Genomic DNA, 19,428 nt, shown 5'->3' with positions numbered 1-19,428 from the left:
AAAGAACTTAGCTTGCATGATTATATATTTCTGTGTCACAGTAAAACTAACATCACAAAGATACAAAGAGGTGTTGTAGGCATTTTTGGGAGCTGCCTACATATAATTGGCAGGTTCACTCTCAGAGGCTTAAACATAAGAGGAGTTGAGCTGATTTCTGGCCATTACTGAAGCCCACCATCAGCCCACAGTATCATACTAACAATGTAGTCCTGCTCTAGCTCCACTTCCAAATTGTGCTGTGATTGCCGTTTGAATTCAAAAATGAATTGGACACACATGCGCTTGCATTCAGCATAATAGAGTGTAATGTGTCAGATGCCGAGACAATTCCCACACGTCTTGATTGGACATGTCTGGACGACGTCAACATTGTATCCTGGATGCGGAGTTGTTAAAGAGGACGTCTGGCAAAGAAGGAAGAAAATAAAAACATCTCACATTCTGTTAGCTTTAGATTAGTCACTCTTTTTTGCCTCTAAGGCGTATTGTAGTTTTGCCCCAAAGGGGAAAAGGATTTTCGTGAACATGTTTTAAATATAGAGGAGTACTCTCTGTATTATTTGTTATGCTTTTCAGTGAGGCTAACACCACCAAAAAAAACCCTATTTCAAGCTTTAAATGTATACCGGTACTTGCAATGTTTACAGTTGCATAGAAGTGTGGCTTTTCTTTTTTGTTTTCTCTTTTGAGTGATCTTGGCACATAGCTCAAATAACGCCTCAGCATTGTTGTCAAAAAAGATATGATTCCAGTCTTTTGTGTATCTTGTCCTTCAAGCCACCTCAATGTGGTTACCCTGGGATTTATGAGATTTTTGAAGATGGATGTCTTTCTGTTTCACCAAAGTAGGACAGAGATATACTGCATAACAATGGCACTTATCAGTACTTCCATGAGCAGAAAAACAAAAAGAATGTCCTCCAGCAATATTGTCTCAATAAGAAGCATGTATTTAGCATTCACGGCTATCGGTAGCTTTGTCAAAGGTCACGTCATGAACTGTAAACAACGCATATCATGAATAGTAAGTTACTGTTTGCCGTTTAGCATAGGGTAGCATTACTTGAGCTATGCAGCTTGTTTTAAGGGATGATGCTGCAGTAACAGTGCCCTCCATCGTGAGACGCTTAAAATAAGAAAAATCAACTACAATAGTCACGAGTTACAACCATGTAACAACCATGTAACAACCATGTAACAACCATGTAACAGCCATGTAACAGCCATGTAACAGCCATGTAACAACCATGTAACAACCATGTAACAACCATGTAACAGCCATGTAACAGCCATGTAACAGCCATGGTGCACTTTGTCGTGGCTTTGTCAAAAAGGTACTCACTCGTTCTGGGAATACCAGCGACTCTGTTTTAAATTCAACAGAGTTTTGAACAATGCTACTGAAACGTTAAAGCAATAGCTTGGTGAAAGTGTCTCAGTCAGCCTACAAAGATCCCCGCTGACCGCGGACTGATAGCTCTGTTTCCTAGAGATGGAGGTCATTCATTTTAACCATTCACAGGGGACAATAATCAGGGACTTTGAATGTCACTGGCAGCTTCCCTTTGGGGAAGCTTAGCCCATCAGCACACGCAGGTCAATGAGAGACTTGATTGGCTTAATGTCAGCTGTATTTAATTGCTAATTATAAAGTATTTAGTGATGATGAATCCCTAACAGCCAATAACAATCTTAAAGAGCCAATCAGCGGGTGTCATCACTATAATAATAAGTTGGGTGATAAGGTTGATTTCCAGGAACCAATGAGAGCCCAAATGAGACAGTCCTGTCACAACTGCAGGCCAGGTTATAACCTGCCGGCTTACAAGGACCTGTGCTGTCATACTAACAAAATGCTAAATGAAGGTCAGTCCCCCTGTGTGTCTGGTTCACAAAAGAAACCCAGCGCAGCACTCAAGGATGGTGGTGAGTGACACTGTGTCCTTTAGCCAGAGTGCAAGAGTTCAGGGCCCATGGCTGCCCTGCTGAGGTGTCCTTGAGCAAGATATACTCTCCCTATGGACCCCTGACTTTGCACTTTGATCTCCCAGTGCAGCGCCAATAGAAAGAAAGTTTCTCTACTAAGTGGGGATGGGGCAAATTGTCAATGTAATGAACATCAATGTGCAAGTTGGTTGCGACAGGTGGAAGCATGCATTCCCCCGGGGAACAAGCTGCAGCTGTGACTGGTGTTGTTACAGTTTGTAAATCGTTTCAATGATTTCACTTGCCCCACACTGATGCAAACACACATTCGCCATCACTCCAGTGATGCAATCCAATCCATGTCATAAACATTTGAAATTTAAAGAAAAATACTGATTCACCAAATCAAAAGGGTTGCTTTGAAAAACAGTGATGCAATGAATCTGTGTGTCACATGATCCTTTTTAATTTGAGGTCCTGTGTCTTTCTAATCAGGCATCTGACAAACTCATTTTTGATTCGGTTGATTATCTTGTTACATTTGCTTGCTTTGAAACATTGAAATATGAATCAGAAAAGTTTAGATATTCAGTTTTGGTAAATTGTTAAATGAATTGTTATTTGAATGGAACATAAATACAACAGGTTAGTTGAGTTGGTTAGATTAATCAATTCATCATCTTTTATGTCTGGCTGTAATCAGTGTTTTCAGAAGGTTCCTCCTAAAGTGAGATCAAAACAATGGGAAGTTACAAATGGTTCAATTTCCATCTACATGTGGGAGTTATGTTCCGAATACTTTAAATCTGCCATCAGTTACGCAAAAGTTTAGGTGGCTTTCATATGCTAATGTCTTGAGATGGCTACAGTGAGTTTTACTTTCACGGAGGGTATAATTTAAGCAGAAAGAGTAGGTGTGACATTTTTCAGCTTTTCCTTGCCTCCTTCCCCCTCCTCCTCCTCCTCCTCCTGTTTCTCCTCTGTCCCTACTTTCTTCTCCCTTGCAGTTCTATATGTCAGTGATTATTAGTTTGGTGTTGAAGCTCTCTCTCTCTCTCTCTCTCTCACACACACACGTACATACACAACCCCCGCACCCAGTGTATATTGGTTTTTATGTTAAAGTATGTGTCTCCAGCCACAGTCTGAAGCCTGGTGAAGGGAGACATGACAAACGACTTTGGCATTTAACATGACAGACGCCCTCTCTCACTTCTGTCTCACTCCCTCCGTGCATGCGAGTGTGTGCATCTGAGAGTGTGTGCGTTGCATAAGACACTGAGGCAGTGGCACATGTGAAACCGGAACCAGTGCTGGAAGCCGAAGAAGGAACATCTGAAACGTGTTCAAATGTGTCACGTTTGAAACTGTGAGGTAAATTGCAATTTGTAAGACCTTGTTCACAGTAGTGTTGACAGTATATTGTGTTTATGATAGAGGGTGTAATTATGGGCCCCGACTATCATCACTATATCATCACTATCATAACTGCCTCGATGTAAGAATACGACTGCAGCATGTTAGTGTGGCGCAACCTGCAAACATGGGATTATGGAGTGTTTTGTTTCATCATTTTCATAGCCAGAGGCGTTAAACTGATTTGTGATTCTTTCCACAACAAACTCAGCACTCCGAACTCCAAGGCAACATTTTGTGGCAACTGGGGGTTGTTATGCTTAAACTGTGTTCTTACCTTCACACGTGTGCTGACTGCCCTTTTTCTCCAGCCGTCTCTGTGTCTGCTACTGTGGTGTCAGTAATTAGTATGCTTGTGCAGACGCGTGTCGAGAGCCGTTGCTTACCTTTACAGACCGGTCTGTGGTCACTCCAGGCTGCGAAGACCTCAGCCACTCTCTGGCAGCTGATGGTTTTACTGCCCTGAAGAACATAGTCTTCTCCGCAAGTGAACTGCACTGCACTTTCAATGCTACACACACACACACACACACACACACACACGCGGAAGAGTTAGAAAAACTGAAATATAGGGACAAGAAGTGTGTTAATGCATTTACTTTATGTGCAGACGTGCCTGTGTGTGCAGATATGTCTGAATACAAAGATGTAATTCAAGGTCCCCCGTGTGCAACTTTGTGCATGCAAATTGTACCTGAAATCGCTGCCATGGCGTTTTCCATTCTCTGGCTCTCCCGGGTCAGGGCAGGAGTTGGATGCCTGTTTCACTCCTCCTTCGTTTACTACACAGAGAGACAGACAGGTGGAGAGCCAGGGACAGACAGGTTACAATAAGGCACCGATGAGGCTGAGCGCAAAGCAACACTTAGCGTTCGGCGTCAGGACATTTCCGGCTCTCTACTTTTAGTTTCGGAAGCATTGCCTGCATCATCTCTTGTTAGCTTCAGAGGCAGAGGGAAACAGGTGAGAGGAGAAACACGTTACACGGACCAGGAGATAGAGACAGACGGTAAGGTAGGCAGACAGGCAGGGGACGACACAGCACAGAAACACAAGAGCTAATCTTGACAGTGACATCCAAACAGCAGACAGAACCATACAATCACAACACACATGCTTCTGAGACGATGCATCTCTACTCTGTCTCTTTCTCCAATTACAACACTGCTGTACGTATGTAGCTTTTATTTATTGTGTTTATTTCTTTTCCTATCTTTGTTTTTCTACTTCTACTTCTTTTTTGCTTGCTTGCTTGGTTTCTTAATCTTTTCCTGTCACTCGGTCTCCCCTGCCTCTTTTCCCTTATAAATAACCCCACAGCTGTATTTCACTGGCTTTCTTTAAAGAGACACTATAGTATAGCATTTTCATTCCCACACACCTCAAGCATTCTCTCTCTATTTCTCGTGAGCATTTAAAAGTATGACAACTTTGCAAGACACATAGCTGCTGGGTTAACGGACAGTGTGCGTAAGTGTGTGTTTGCATGTGGATGAGCAAAGACAGAACAGTGTGTCTTTGCATGGCTGTCAGGTAAGTGAATGAAAGAAAATCACAAACAAAAGCTTTCTATTTTAAAACATTTCCAATTCAAAACACATAAAACTATTTTTGTCTTTTTCTTCGAATACCAAAAGGGAACCATTATTCCAGTAGTTTGGCTCACAACTAAATTATTAGCAGCAAGCATCTTAATGAGCTGGAGTCCACTGATGACCTAGTTTTACTCAATGTTAGGCCCCACGTGACGGGATCTCTCGTATTTCTTAAGGAGATCACGGTGAAGAGTAAAATGATTTTAATAATCCTTTAGTCCTCCTCATCTTTCATTCACACAAATGAAAGTAAAATTAGGCCACTCGGAGGATGTTTAATGCGCTTCTTTCAGTCGTTCATCCTTTCCTAATGTCTGGTGTCGGTGGACTTTTACTCGAGGGAAAAAACTGTCTTGGTGTGCTTATTTACTTCAGCGAGCAAACAAAACACCCCCTGGTGTACTTTGATATTCGAATGCAGGGACGAATGTAGAAATGACGGAAACACAACTAATCATGTATTTTAGTGTCGTATGATATTCAGACGATTTCTCAAGCAGCAACAAGAACAAATTGCGTCAGTAGTCTGTTGATCACTTATTTCATTAGTAGCCTTCAATTATGTCTGATTGTGAAAGACCATAATAGCTTATATGTTATTTGGATGGAGATTGACAATATCATCATGAATCATTCGTTTTTTCTTCATCTAGCTTTTATATCTAAATGTTCATTTTGCTGCTGACAAGTCACCGTCAACTTATCTAAACAAGGTCTTGTTGCACAGAATATCTAATATCTCACCCGTAAAAAGATTATGATTATGCCCTAAGTATGCTGTTTCAGTTAGTTTCACATGTGTTGTGCTGTATAATCCGAATGATAAAGCTCAGATTTTAAACTCAATTAGGTGTAGGAAACGCAGAGCGATAATTGTGCCCATTCATACATCCACCCAGCCTGTCCGGGCTGACCGACTGACATGCATGTACATGTTTAGTCCTTATCAACAAACCCAGCAGGTGGTCGGTGTGTCTGTGTGTGTGTGTGTGTAGATTAGATAGTTTGTTGCTTTGTTGGAGCGGCTAATTTGACCATCTGGACGATGAACACCATAACAGAGGGACAGGTTACAGTATCAGTGCGGTGCGCACACACACACACTCACACACACACACACACACACACACACACACACACACACACACACACACACAAAAACCCTCAACAGTCACATACTTACACACATACATGCACATGTACAAAAACACATGTACAGAAACAATAACACGCACATATGCACGGACAGACACACACAAACAGGTTTTGTGCTTCAGCGGAGAGTTAAACTAGTCAGAGCGGAGCAAATTAACATCTGAACCAATCGGGGCCAGACTAATTAACATACAAACTCACAGCTGCAGAATCGAACCTCAACCATGACTCCCCCAACTGTCAGGAAGCCTGATGAATATGGGGATGCGCTGTGTCTCTGTGCTGTGCTTAGCTCGGCTCATGCCGTATTTATTCACGCAGAAACACAAAGTGGACGAGCAAATAAGGAAAACAAGCGGATAAATCAGAAATGTAAAAAAAAAACACAATTGGCAAGCATGCAAACCAATTAACAACATGGACAAGCAAGGGTCACTCGACTTCATGCGTATGTAGAAGTTTGTGTGTTGGCATGTATGAGAGTGTGTCCTTGCATCGATGCAAATGTGTTTGTCCTTTTGCAAATATGTGCTTATTTATGTCAGACCCTCCGGCTGGGTAAACGTTCAAAATGTGTGTAGTGTGCTCAGGATTAAACTAGATGGGAAATATAATCATGCTTACATTTCATAACCGTTATTGTGTGAGTGTATGTGCATGTGCGTGTGAGTGTATGTGTGTAATATAGGAGAGAGTAGAGGAGATGTAATAAAGACATAAAGAAGTGAGAAAGGAATAAAGAGGGAATTAGATGTAAGATAACTCTAAAATATGTTGGGTTTATGAGGGCACTGACAGCTTTAATAAGTGGAACTTCAGTAAAATAAAAAAGGTGCTGATCTCTTTCTTGGAGAATTGTCATGCTTTTTATGCATGTTCTCTCGATGTCAGAGTGTTGAACGAAATTAAATAATACCCGTGAGACCACTTTTACAATACAGTGCATCAAACGACTTATGAACCATTAGCACCCTTACACTGGATCATTTGACTTCAGGCTGTCTTATTTAATAGTTAGTTTTCCAAAGTTTTATAACGTGGGATTTCACAAACTTCGAGGACATTGTGGTGGTTCCAAAAGAAGAGCAGTAAAATAACAGGGAACCTTTTGTACTTGGACTGGATTTAAGCATACAGCGTGTAGAAAGCTTGGAATAATAAATCCGCAACAGTGCTTTTGACTTGCTGCTGAATGTGAGAGGGTATACTCAACAACTTTAATATAGATGTGAATAATAGTGGAGGTACATTCGTCACACTTTTATATTCTCGCCACTGGCCTCAGGGCAAAGGGATGTTGTAATAATTGCTTTGATGCCCCCAAATGACCTGCGTGTAAAATCTAGTTTGGGTGTGTGATAGGCAGAGAAGAGAAGGGTGAGGAAATAAAGGAGAAGAGGCAGGAAGGGGGCGGGAAACAATAACACAACAGCTGATTCACATCCCCAGAACAAGCCCAAAGCAAGGCAAAACAAACCAAAATATATCAAAGCAAGCCATGAAGAAGCATGCATAAACCAAGACACCGTGACGAAAATGCATATACAAAACAGCAAAACAACAAAAACACACAGCAGTCGGGCAGAATGCAAAAGCAGGCTCGTATAAAGGCTGTGGCAACTTCCAACACATCTCTCTGTATGAAAGGATGACTCATTTAAACATGTCAGTCACAGATGCAAGCTCTATGTTTCTGTGAATTGATGTTGCATGTACTGTCTGCACACAATACGTTTGTGTTGTTAATAAATACAGGCAAAAAGGTGTTGGAACTAACAGCCCTTATATGAGAGAAAGTAAAAAAAATAAGAATACAAAAGCAAAACAAAACCAAACCTAAACACAAAACCAGTCCAGGCCACACCAAGACTTCACACATTAGTTCATTAGCCACAGTGACATTAAGTTGTGAACTCACATATTGAGAACTTGTTGCTGGAGTCTTTGCCAGGGAATAATTTAACTCCCCGCGATTTAAAATCTACTGATCGCTTCACTGCGGAGAAGAACAGAATACAGGAAAGAGAAGAATATCAGACAGCAGCATTGGATAAAGTGAAGAAAACAAAAAAATGAGAGCAAGCAATGGAATTTAAAAAAGGCAGATTCTTCTCCCTCGCAACGTTAGAAAACAAATAGTTCTTTTATTCAGCACAAATCAAAGACAAAATGAGACAAACTGACAGAGGGATTCTTGAGCACTGTGTTCTTACATACGGGACATGGTGTCATGACAGGGTTAGCAGTGCTGCCCCTGTATACCACAGCTCAGCACGTGTGGTCGGAAAGACAAAGCGAGTGGGCAAGAGCTGTATTAGAGTCCATGCAATAATAACAACATTAAAAACACCCTGGGGTCATTTGAATTTGACTCTCTCCAGATTTGATTTTTTGTTCTGCTCTGTTCTGTCAAAAAAAAAAAGCGAATACATTACCAACATAAATAATGAAAACATAAACACTAATATATCTTGTCTTCAATGACAGAGTACAGTGACAAATCAGTTGAATGGATGTCTGATAGCGTGGCTGACAGTCGCTGTTTTCGTAATGACCTGACTAATCCGTTGCATGGCGACAAATGGCAGATGAGCTCATGTATTACGATTATCTTAATCTTTTACAGAGGCTACATATATGCATATATGTTATATTGTCAAATAAACTATACTTGGCATGGTGAAATTACATCATGCACATTTTATGCCAACAATTATCCTAATGTTGCGGCATACATGCACACTCTACTTGCCATGATGGTATTATACAAACTATATTAATGTGCTAACGATTAATGCGTCGTAAAGTGGCTGAACATGAGCACCATTTGTGTGTTATTGTGTTAACTTACCAGCATGATAAGTGGTTCCAACTGTGCGAGTGTGGTGTGCGCATGTGCGACAAGTCGCGCGAGATACCCACCCCCCACCCCCCCATTCTATTATACTCATTTGAAAGACAAATATGTGAGGTACATAATCAATCTTGTAAAAATAGATGGAAACACAAAGCCTAAGAACTAGACTGTGGACACTTGTGGTCAGCAGGCCAATTTATTTTTTTCATATATACTCAGTAGCTATGGCAGTAGTGACGTACACTACTGTGCTTCATGCTGTGAAACTAATTAACACATTAGCACTGCATATTCAAGCACTGCATGTTTGCCATATGCTGTTGTATAGCTGATATTTTAAAGGAATAATTATATATACATCAATTATTCTCACTGTGTTACCTTGAATTTGTGAAGGAAACTGTTTTTCTGGCATGTCTCCACAGGGAACGAAGAATAAATGAATTGGACAGAAAATGAACTTACACTTGCTTCATTCGACTTTTAGAAATGCTGACACATCATGCCTTCATAAATGACCTGCAAGTGATCCCTCCTTAATTCAACCACACCAAGACATTATCACTTTTCCTCATGTGACATAAATACCTCATTTAAGTTATTTGTAAGCAAACGACATCTCGTAAAGCACAAGGTTTTCATCTAACCACAGGCAGTGTAACGGGGAAAAAACCAGCTGAACTCTGTGGTTCTATTTATCTCGCTTTTCATAGAGGTGAGAATGGGACATCTTTTTATTACTGTAAATAAATACTCACAATATGCTGTGCTTTAAAGGTCCACTGTGACACCTCCAGATAACAACAACATGGTGATTTATTTCAAATCTGAATAGACTTTGGTTTCAAAGCACATACGCTTTAGGCCTTGATGCATTTTTAACGCTAATGTTCACATTTGTAATGACGTCACCACCTGACGTATTTTTTTTAATTGGAAAAGAGAAATCAATGCAATTCTTAATCAATCATTTACACATATCATGAACACATACAAATGTCCCTTACACCTTCAAATAATTCGTCAGGAATTCTCCATTAATGAGTTTGCTCCAAGCAACTCATGTATCACAGCAGTTTATGGCTGTCTCGAAGCGCAGCGCGCTCATAAACCTAACGCCAAACACTTTAACTAACTTCACAGTAACCCGTGCACAAAGAATACAATTTGTTGTCCCCAACACTGGCGTCATAGATATTCAAAATGAGAATACTATAATATATCTGACAGTGTATCCGACATAAAAAAGGCTTCCACTGAATTCTTTCTTCAATATTTAAGATTCATACGTCCCCGGGTTATTCTCGTGTTTTTAGAAAATTGCACAAACAATTTGGAACAACTACAGACAGCTGTATTTGAAAAATATATATAGCTCACATGAAACGATGATACAAGTGGAGTGAATACAGTTTATGTTTAAATGCATTGCAGACACAACAACCACTTCGGATGCATAAAGGCTTTCGTCCCTCGAACACTGGTATAGTTCTCATTTGTGTTCATTAAAAAAAGCAGAAGATAGAGGGGAGAAAACTAGGTGTGGCAGGGCTGTTAGACCTGTTTTGAGGCTTATTCAGCAAATGCACCAGAAGGTTCATGCAGGGTTATGGTGTTTTCTGTTCTGAGGTTTAATGTTCTCTGTGGAGATGTCATTTTCAACGCCTCTTTTGAACTGTGAGGTTATTTTGTTTTGTTGTATTTGATTTTTTTTTTCCTGAAGATATGAGAACCTGTGAGACCACTAGTAGTGTGTAACTCTGGATAGGTTGTGATTGTACTGTAATTACTGTATTTATTATGTGATATCGAGTGACTTTAACATGTAGATCGGCATGTTTTCCTATGAGTGTTGAAAGGACTTGCTACCCTTTCCCATTCTAATTCTTCGGGAATAGTCATTGACTGGACTACTTGGTATCCATATTCTGAACAGTACTGTACATTATTTTTCAAGTTTTGTTTTTAAATAGTCAATCTTACCTGGTATGTTCCTGTTTGGTGGTATTCTCATGGCACTGGTCAAGCATTTTTGTTGAGTTTCTTTTCATTAATTGTATTTTTTTTGTTTGTTTGGTTGGATGAGCAAGTGGAGATCAGTAGGGGGGAATGTAACAGAGTTAATGATTCCACTTGCCATCACTGGCCATTGGTTGCTAGTATTACTATATTATTTAAGTTATTGCTAATCCTTATCATTTTCATATTATTTCCTTGTTTAAATATCATTTACAACGTATCATTAGTTCCCCATGGAGACAAGTGGGTTGTGTGTAACAGCGCCCTCTGCTGGCTGCTTGCAGACTCTAGTGGTGCGCCCAGCTTTCATGAACTAGTCTGAAGCAAGCGGTTTTCATGTGTTCCGGAGCTTGTGCCCACAACATTGTCTATGAGAGCCACTGAAGCTGTTCTGTCTTTTACCAGCTATATTCTGTCCGATGAATAAACGTCTGGTTGGAGCCATCAAAAGATATCGTGTCCTGAATTAAACACAACGCAACGGAGAGTACGCAACTGCTACACAAAGACAGACTGCGATGCCTTGCTTTATACTTAGATGTATAAAATACTTAACTCTCACTGCATGTGTTTAATATGCAAGCATTTAGCTGGCTCAAATGTTACTTGAACGAGACAGAAGGTGGTGATAGAAATATGAATGTGTAGGTTGCGATGATCAATATATACCTCTGCCTACATTGAGTTCATCATGGTTCTAATACGCGCAATTAGTGAGTGCAATCAGTGGGGTGGGAGCAGTTGTCAGTGCTGTAGACATCCTCCATATCTGATGAGCTATTTTGTAAGTACAGACCAGCAGTCATACAACATCATCAGATTGCGTCTGTGCAAACAGGCTGCATTATTTAAACCAAGTATGGTCCCTGCCATTTTGACATAGCGACATTAGAAAAGGGATTCAACGGTGAAAGCCAGTGCTGTTGAAATGCAAGCTCCAACATAACATAAAAGATGATACATAGGGGTAGTCCATCGATATATGAGCTCATGTGAACCCTCCGAGGCCTACAGTGTCACTGTACTTAGTTTGAGTCATGGTTCTTAAGCTGACAAGGAAAAGGACTCGGGGATTTATTTTCACAGAAACTAAATGGTATATGCCACGTGTGCTAAATGTTTTTTAGTGGCTGTAAATATTCAGAGCATTTCAAGATGTATGCACTTGATCACGGGCAGGTTTGAGGCATTGTGAGAGTCGTATCAAAGGTACCATGCAGTCGACAATATCCAATATGTCAGCGTCCCTGAGGGGTAAACTGTCGCACTGCTCGAGTTGAATAATGGTTCCGTACCAGTGGGTGACTGGTGTTTCTTTTGTACTGACTGACTTATTTTGTTGCCACAGCATTGGCTGACTGATAATGCCGTCAGTTGTTCATTAAGAGCCAATCACCGCCCCGCAGACACAGAAACTAATGAATACGTAATGAAGAGAGATGATGGAGGGATGTGATTGGAAGGTTCTGCCGCAGGGAAGGAAATAGATTGTTCATGCCTGACACACGTGTAGACACAAGACAAACTGGCACACACTTGGACACAAACAAACACACACACACACAGCTGCACACACCCACACACACAGCTGCATAGTCTTTGCAGATCTTCTTATATCTAATTTGAATTGATGTCGAGGTATATTCACATTTGCATTCAAGAGGAAGGCTGCTGAAGAGTATTGCATTGTTGCTATTTTCTCTGCTGGTGGTATTTGTACAAAAGCAGCCACAGGTCGGGGTCAGGGTCAAGATCCCACTGAAATACGGGAATGAGAAGCTACTAGGTGTGACATTTTCTTTATGCTGATGTTGGAGAAAATTGACTTTCTTAACATTTCAAGTGTTAAACGCTGAAAGAGCCTATTGATTGTGAGATGACGACTGAAGGTCAGAGAGAGCTCCCTACATTCTCTGAGGCAAATTTTGTCGTTTGTGATATTGGGTAATATATAAATTGAATTGAAATACACCTTTTTGTTGCTTATGGTTTCTCTGGACTTACTCAGATAGCTGACTAACCAGTTATGTGCAACTAAAGTAAAATGTGTGAGCAAAGAAAGAAGGTGTTTTGAAGCACAAACTCACTGAATATCACCATGCAGTGTGCTTCAGGTGTGGCTCTAGAAATGTCTGGATGCTTTTCAGCTTTTTTTGCTGACATGATGACAGACATAGATTGCTGTTCTCTTTTAATAACACTGACTGAATGCTACTGCTGGCTTTCAACAGCTACTCTTTCAGCCAACAAGTATGTGATGCCTAAAATATTATCCCTAAAAGCTGAAATATATAACTCTCAGTGGTGATAGGTGTATCGCAAAATGTAGTGAAATTGTTATGAAAGGTTGAGTGGATGCCTGCAATTTAATTAGCAGATTGGAATCAGCCATTTGAAGATGCACCTGCTAGCAGAGTGTGACCCTCCTGGATTTATTCTAGATTTTATTGTGTGAAAAATATGCTTTAAAATGCTGTAAGATGTCCCAAGTGCACCTGGCTCTGCTTTCAGCAAGCGCTGAATCCTGAGAGAAACAATCAATATTTGAAAAGTATCAAATGGTTTTGTTACCACCCTACAGACGTCAACTTAAACATACGGTTCATATCTAAGAGGTCTACTTCCACCTGTATTAATTGTTCCAGCTTTGCACGTTTAGTTCATTTGATGAAAGTCCTCCACATTGACACAGCATTAGGGGTGTGTAAATACAAACGACAAGGCCGTCCTCCACCTACACTATAGGGTGCGATATTTGAACGGAAAACATCCATCTTGAATGCGTTATGGTAGCAAATGTTCCTTGAAATGTTCAATAATTTATCGAAACACCAGCACTACACATGGAACGCTGTTATTCATTTTTTCCAACATCATTAAATGAATGCATCACAAAAACAACCTCTGATGTTTGAGAGGGAATATTGTAGCATTGATGTAATAAGGATCCTCAGATGACCGTGCATATTTATCTCTGAATAATATCCTTCCAGTCATATTTCATTCCCCCCCGTCCTCCCTGTTTGCTTTGCATACTGGTCACAACTTTTTCTTTGAAAGTGTAATCAACAGATTAAGACGATTCTGGTGAGGTCCATTCTGTGATTTTAATCATATCGTGTTTTCTGGTACACTGTGACATCCTGACTCTGAGGCATTGCCAGGATCTCTCCATTCGTACCCCCTCCACCACCGCTTTTTGCTCATTAATAGGGGCCTTGTTTCAATAGGCTTCGCTGTCTGACAAACCACATGGCTGCATGAACGAGTCATGAAGATCAAGTCAAAATAGAAGACAATATGATTTAATGGAGCTGCTTATACCTCATCATGTATCACAATTTACTTAGTTATGGTTGCTAAGCTATGATTGGACAATCACTTTTAGGGGGCGGGGTTTAGCAAATGTTTTAGTCAATGTATCGCGATATCATGGGGATTTTCATCAAATCTATTTTTATCATGAGCAACTGTCGTATTTGTGTGCTTAATGCACCTATTTACAACAGTTACCTGAATGAACTGTAGCTCACTGCGTCACTGGCTGACTGAAAGCATGTGACTCACTGACTGGCTCGGTGTCCACCGCTCTCCCCCCCCAGTTCTTGATATAAATAATTAACTAATGAGAATATTTTTTTTCTTGAAAATATGATGACCCCGAAACTGATTAAAGTTGACCTATTTAAATGGTAAATTCACAGTACAATTGTATTCTCATATATTATTCCTGCGGCCAAACTCAACCGTTGTTTTGGCGACATGAATCACTTGTTTCTCGCTTCGGGGGAGAGCTGTTCATGTTTTGTTTTTTTGTCTTTTTATTTAACAGGAAAGATTCCCATTTCCAGCTGCAGCCTTAGGGTGTAGTTGCTGGGGGCCGAGAGCATACTGTAACGCACCTAGTCACATCTGGAAGCTGGCGTGATCAACCACAGTCCCGACACGTGGCAATGCAACAGCTGGGTTTCACTGCTTTGCTGAAGGGAACTTTGAGCATCATTCAGTCTTTAACCCGAGTACGGTTTTCCCAACTTGTCGACAGATTTAAACCTGACATCTTTAGTTTGCACACAAGCGGCTGTAACTCAGCCTACCGAGAGGCTATTATAAAGACTTGATCCATAGAAATGACATGCACATAAAAGATCAAACTTGTGCCATAAAAATCCAATTGGATGTGTTGCTTCAGTGTAAAGGCCTTTAGGTCTCCAACGGTAATTGCATTAATGAAGCTTTTAGCAAAGGAAGACAATTATCCGTCTAATTTGATCATCACATTCGTGATCCACCTCTGTTATTATCCAATGACTTCACTGCGAACTGTTGTCAACAAATGATCATCCTGGCTGGATAATATTCAAACTATCTTACCTGTTATGTCTCTCGACTGTCATCGCTGTCTTTGTCACTTTGCCTCCTCATCACTCATCCAACACTAGTGGCCCCTCTATGCCTTTCGAGATGGATGTCAGGATTGCTGGTATTTGTACTTTTAAATTAGTCTAATTGACAAGGTCAACGCAGATGAATAATTAAATCTACATTTCTTCATCTACATCTACATTTTCTTTAGGTGGAGGACCACAACCCATGACTTTATGGTAAGTATATTGTCTGAGGACCGCCAAGGACACCAGAACCGACAGTATATGATGTTTGTCATATTATACATTCAACACGTAGCCGCAATATCAACAAAAGTTTGACAAATGTTTACACATTATCATGTACGTATCACTGATGGTTACACAATTGTAATTATCTTGATTTGAAATGACATTTTCAATCTCGAAATGTGGCCGATTTCCTGGAAACTCCCATTTGGTATTTCAGGCTACAGTCCAGAGACCGACAGGGTTTTAACAAACCAGCCTCCCAAGGTGAGACCCCACAAATTCATAGCTTGGGTAAAGTCCCCAAACGACATGTTGAGTACAAGGATGATGAAATGAACTCACCAGGGTGAGAGGCTACATCAACTCTGATTTCATCTTGGCCTGCAAAAGTAGCAACGACAAATATACTTTTTATCTCACAGTGGACTGCATCTTTCAATGCATTTTGGTCCTGGGGGGGGGGAAGAGCATTTTACTATTGCCCAGAGATGTGGCTGAATAATTAATGAGCCCTCAATTTAAAATGTTAATGGTTTGATGGTTGTGCTTGTATTTTGCTGCAAACGGTACATTAAGGAACAGAGAGATAATGTACAACATATTGACAAAACAATCCAAAATCACAGAAATGTATGAATACACTCATAAAAAAATACTCTTACTTATATTGAGACTTAACTTTTAATACTATTTAACATATCCTGTACATACTCAATTTATTATAGATATTTGATAATTTCTCTAAATATCAACAGGGCTGCCTGAAATCATGTGACTAAATTGTACATTATGAAACAGCTTTAGCCCTTTAAAAAGAACACAATGTCCGAGGAAGATATATTTGATTTGAAATGGTTGATCCATTGAGAGACCGAATCTAGTTTACGTTTTGTTTGAAGACCTCGCCATTGTGAATCACTTCGAGGCATCATTTAAATTCAAATGGACAATTAACTCTGTAATGTTTGCGTAGCCATGTAGTGGAGCTGCAGGCTTTACGTTACTCAATACACTAATACACAAACAGGCTTTTCCTATGTCCAAGAACACAGGTCCATCCGCACACATTCACTCACAATAGTTAAAGCTGCTACAATAGTTAAAGCTACTACAAGGAACTTTCATTTTGTGTATATTTTGGCGGCCCCTGTGGACGAAAGTGGTAATTTTTCCGAGCGCCACGATCCATTCAGGAACCCTCTCATTTTACTGCAGCGGGTTCTGACAGTCTGTCTGGTTCTCTTGTGCTCTCCCTTCTCTCCAGCTAGATTGGCAATACGGCCCGGGTCTCCAGCTGCTCTGCTCGTGGCTGGAAAAGGAGCCGCTGCCACTGGGTTTGGGGCTCTCCTCCCCCTGCCAGAGCTTCCGACTGTAGGTCAAAGGTGGCAGCGAAGCCAGAACTGGATCGGTGAACGGGTCGCTGTTGGAGGCCCCGCCGCTGGAGTCTGAGTTGATGGGAGTTTCTGGTGAACCTGCCTGATTTCATCTGATTTTGCGTCGATTCCAACTCTGTGGCACCGATGAAAAGCATGAAGACTAACGATATAGAAATAGCCAATCTTCTCTCTGATGGTCTTATTTACTAATGTAGGTCATATGGCCATCAGTATTAAATGGAGAATGCTTCATAACCAGTTAAAACTTCCAGTAACTTTGAATATTTTGCCAAACCGCACTGCCAAACTACTCAACCCTTACCTGCCCACTACTCTCTGGCAATCTGTCTTTTATTGCTTTCTTTTTTATTTTGCTGTGTTGGTTTCCGTCTCCCTTTCTCTTTTCTGGATCTCCTCCCGGTTTTTACCAATTCCCCTCTCTCTTTTTCTCTGATGTTCCTTTGTGATGTTCTTTTCTCATTTTTGCCTTTTTGTCCCCCGCTTCTCTTCAAACATGGATATAAATCATTCGATTATTATCAATGCCAAACTTCATCATTTGGGCAGCAGCCAAAGGAGGTTTTTACGAGCAGAGTGGCTGACCTGTAACACACACACACACACACACACACACACACAGTCTGTCCAGCTAGCTGGCACCACCAAGAGCCAAAACTTTCCCTCCGAGGCCTCACAGCTGTGGCTTGTGAACTCAACTAACCTGTCTGCCCAAGCAGATTTGTTCATTTAGTCTCTGAGAGACAAATTTGGAATTGTTTTCATACAATGTTTGCTACTAAACTTAACTAACCCTGCCCAAGGGCTTTGCCATTATAATGCATTCTCTCTGAGACAAGTAGAATTTAGTAGACCAGAACCACACAAGGCTTGCAGGGAGCAATTACAGTCAGAGTAAAATAAAAAAGTGGATTCTCATTAAGTGGAACTGTATATAATAAAGTGGAGTTGACGAACATCCTTAGACTTATAATTAAAGAGTAAATATGAAGTGGTTACAGCATAATAAATGCAGTGGAACATAGCACAATCAAAGCATACTGGAAACAAACAGAATGAAATACAAAAAGATAATTTATATACATTATATTTTATAGTTAATGAGTCAACAAATAATCTAATGAATGCTTTAAAAAAACCTGCAACTGTAAATGTTTATGTTTGCAAGTTCCCTTTCGTTTCCAGTGGTTCTATAAGATATGAAACCAAAAGGATCCACCAATCAGCTTGAAATGTCAGGAGTTGTATCAGCGAAGTCGCAGTCAGAATACTGATCGATCCTCATTACCCGCTGACACGGTTGACACATTTACCGACTCAGAGCGAAGTAATGTTAACAAATACACTAGATAATAAACTGTTTATATGTAATGCATTCATTTTTTTACTGGCTATTTTATTGTAATCCAAGCACACTGTATTCTGTTTACTGTATTTCAAAGGAAAAAAATAATTATATGTAGTTTATGAGAGACACAAACAATGTGTGAAGATTTCACACCAACAAATAGGTTTCTCAGTAGAGATGAGTAACGTTATACTCAACCCGCCCTGTTGCTAATGTGTGAAGGTAATGAAGATGGCTGGCACCTGACAGGAAGCAGCCAATCAATCACAAGAACTCCAGTAATTAATCAACCAACCTCTCACACTGACACCACTCATTAACATGTTGATTAACCTTTAAACGAATTGAGATCAATTAAAACAGTTAAAAGCAAATCTCAAGAGGAGTGGTCAGGTTGTCAATCAATCAATCAATCAATCAATCAATCAATCAATCAATCAATCAAGAGAAACGTCTGAGAGAGCCAGAAGGAGAGGATAAAAGAGAAGGGTGGGGGGGTGGAAAGATGTGTTGAATAAAGAGGAAGGGGAAAAGAAGGATGAGGTTTAATACTGATTTAAACTTTCTAAAAGGTCGGTCCATTCGATAAGCTACAATATGCTGAATGTGTACATTAAGAATACTGGTTTGACTTGCATGTATTGAACGAGATAGTTCTGAGAGGAGAACCACACAGACATCAATTCCATCGTGGTCGTTCTTTAAAAATTTGCTGGTTCAAGGGATTGAATGTTTATATAATACCAGCTGTAAAACAATATTTCAACACATATTTGGTGCTTAGCAATCTCTTGCTCAATGCAATGACACTACTTTCTACCTCTATAGCCAGTTTTGCAGGTGCTACATTTTCATGTAGATAAACGACGAGTCTGAAGAAAGATGATATTAATTTAAAGAGGCTCAGCAAGGTTGTTCAGTGATGACAAAGACAGATGGTAATAGCCCTGTGAAAATTAGCTAATTACCATAATCACTGTCTTAAAGGACCACGGTGGAAAACGGTGTGTATGAAATAAATGGTGTTTAAGAAGAGAAGATGTAGAGGGGGGGGGGGGGTAGTCGTGCATGAATATCTTTGAAAGCGATCCGTGTT

General features: G+C 40.3%; 1 protein-coding gene across 2 annotated transcripts in view; it reads right to left on the bottom strand.

Annotated features, from left to right (window-relative positions):
• The window catches only part of csmd3b (CUB and Sushi multiple domains 3b), a gene marked incomplete at its 3' end in the record, with an annotated part of 316,085 nt that overhangs the window by 127,388 nt on the left and 169,269 nt on the right, over nt 1-19,428 (bottom strand). For both annotated transcript variants that reach the window (XM_079288066.1, XM_079288067.1), the window contains exons 7-9: nt 8,014-8,091; nt 4,040-4,127; nt 3,732-3,856 (exon numbers count right to left, since the gene is read on the bottom strand). In XM_079288066.1, coding sequence (XP_079144192.1) covers nt 3,732-3,856; nt 4,040-4,127; nt 8,014-8,091 — 291 coding nt within the window. The remainder of the gene's footprint in view (nt 1-3,731; nt 3,857-4,039; nt 4,128-8,013; nt 8,092-19,428) is intronic.

This window comes from Melanostigma gelatinosum (assembly GCF_949748355.1).
Source record: "Melanostigma gelatinosum genome assembly, chromosome: 17".
NCBI lineage: Eukaryota > Metazoa > Chordata > Actinopteri > Perciformes > Zoarcidae > Melanostigma > Melanostigma gelatinosum.
This window is presented reverse-complemented; position numbering and strand designations above follow the sequence as displayed.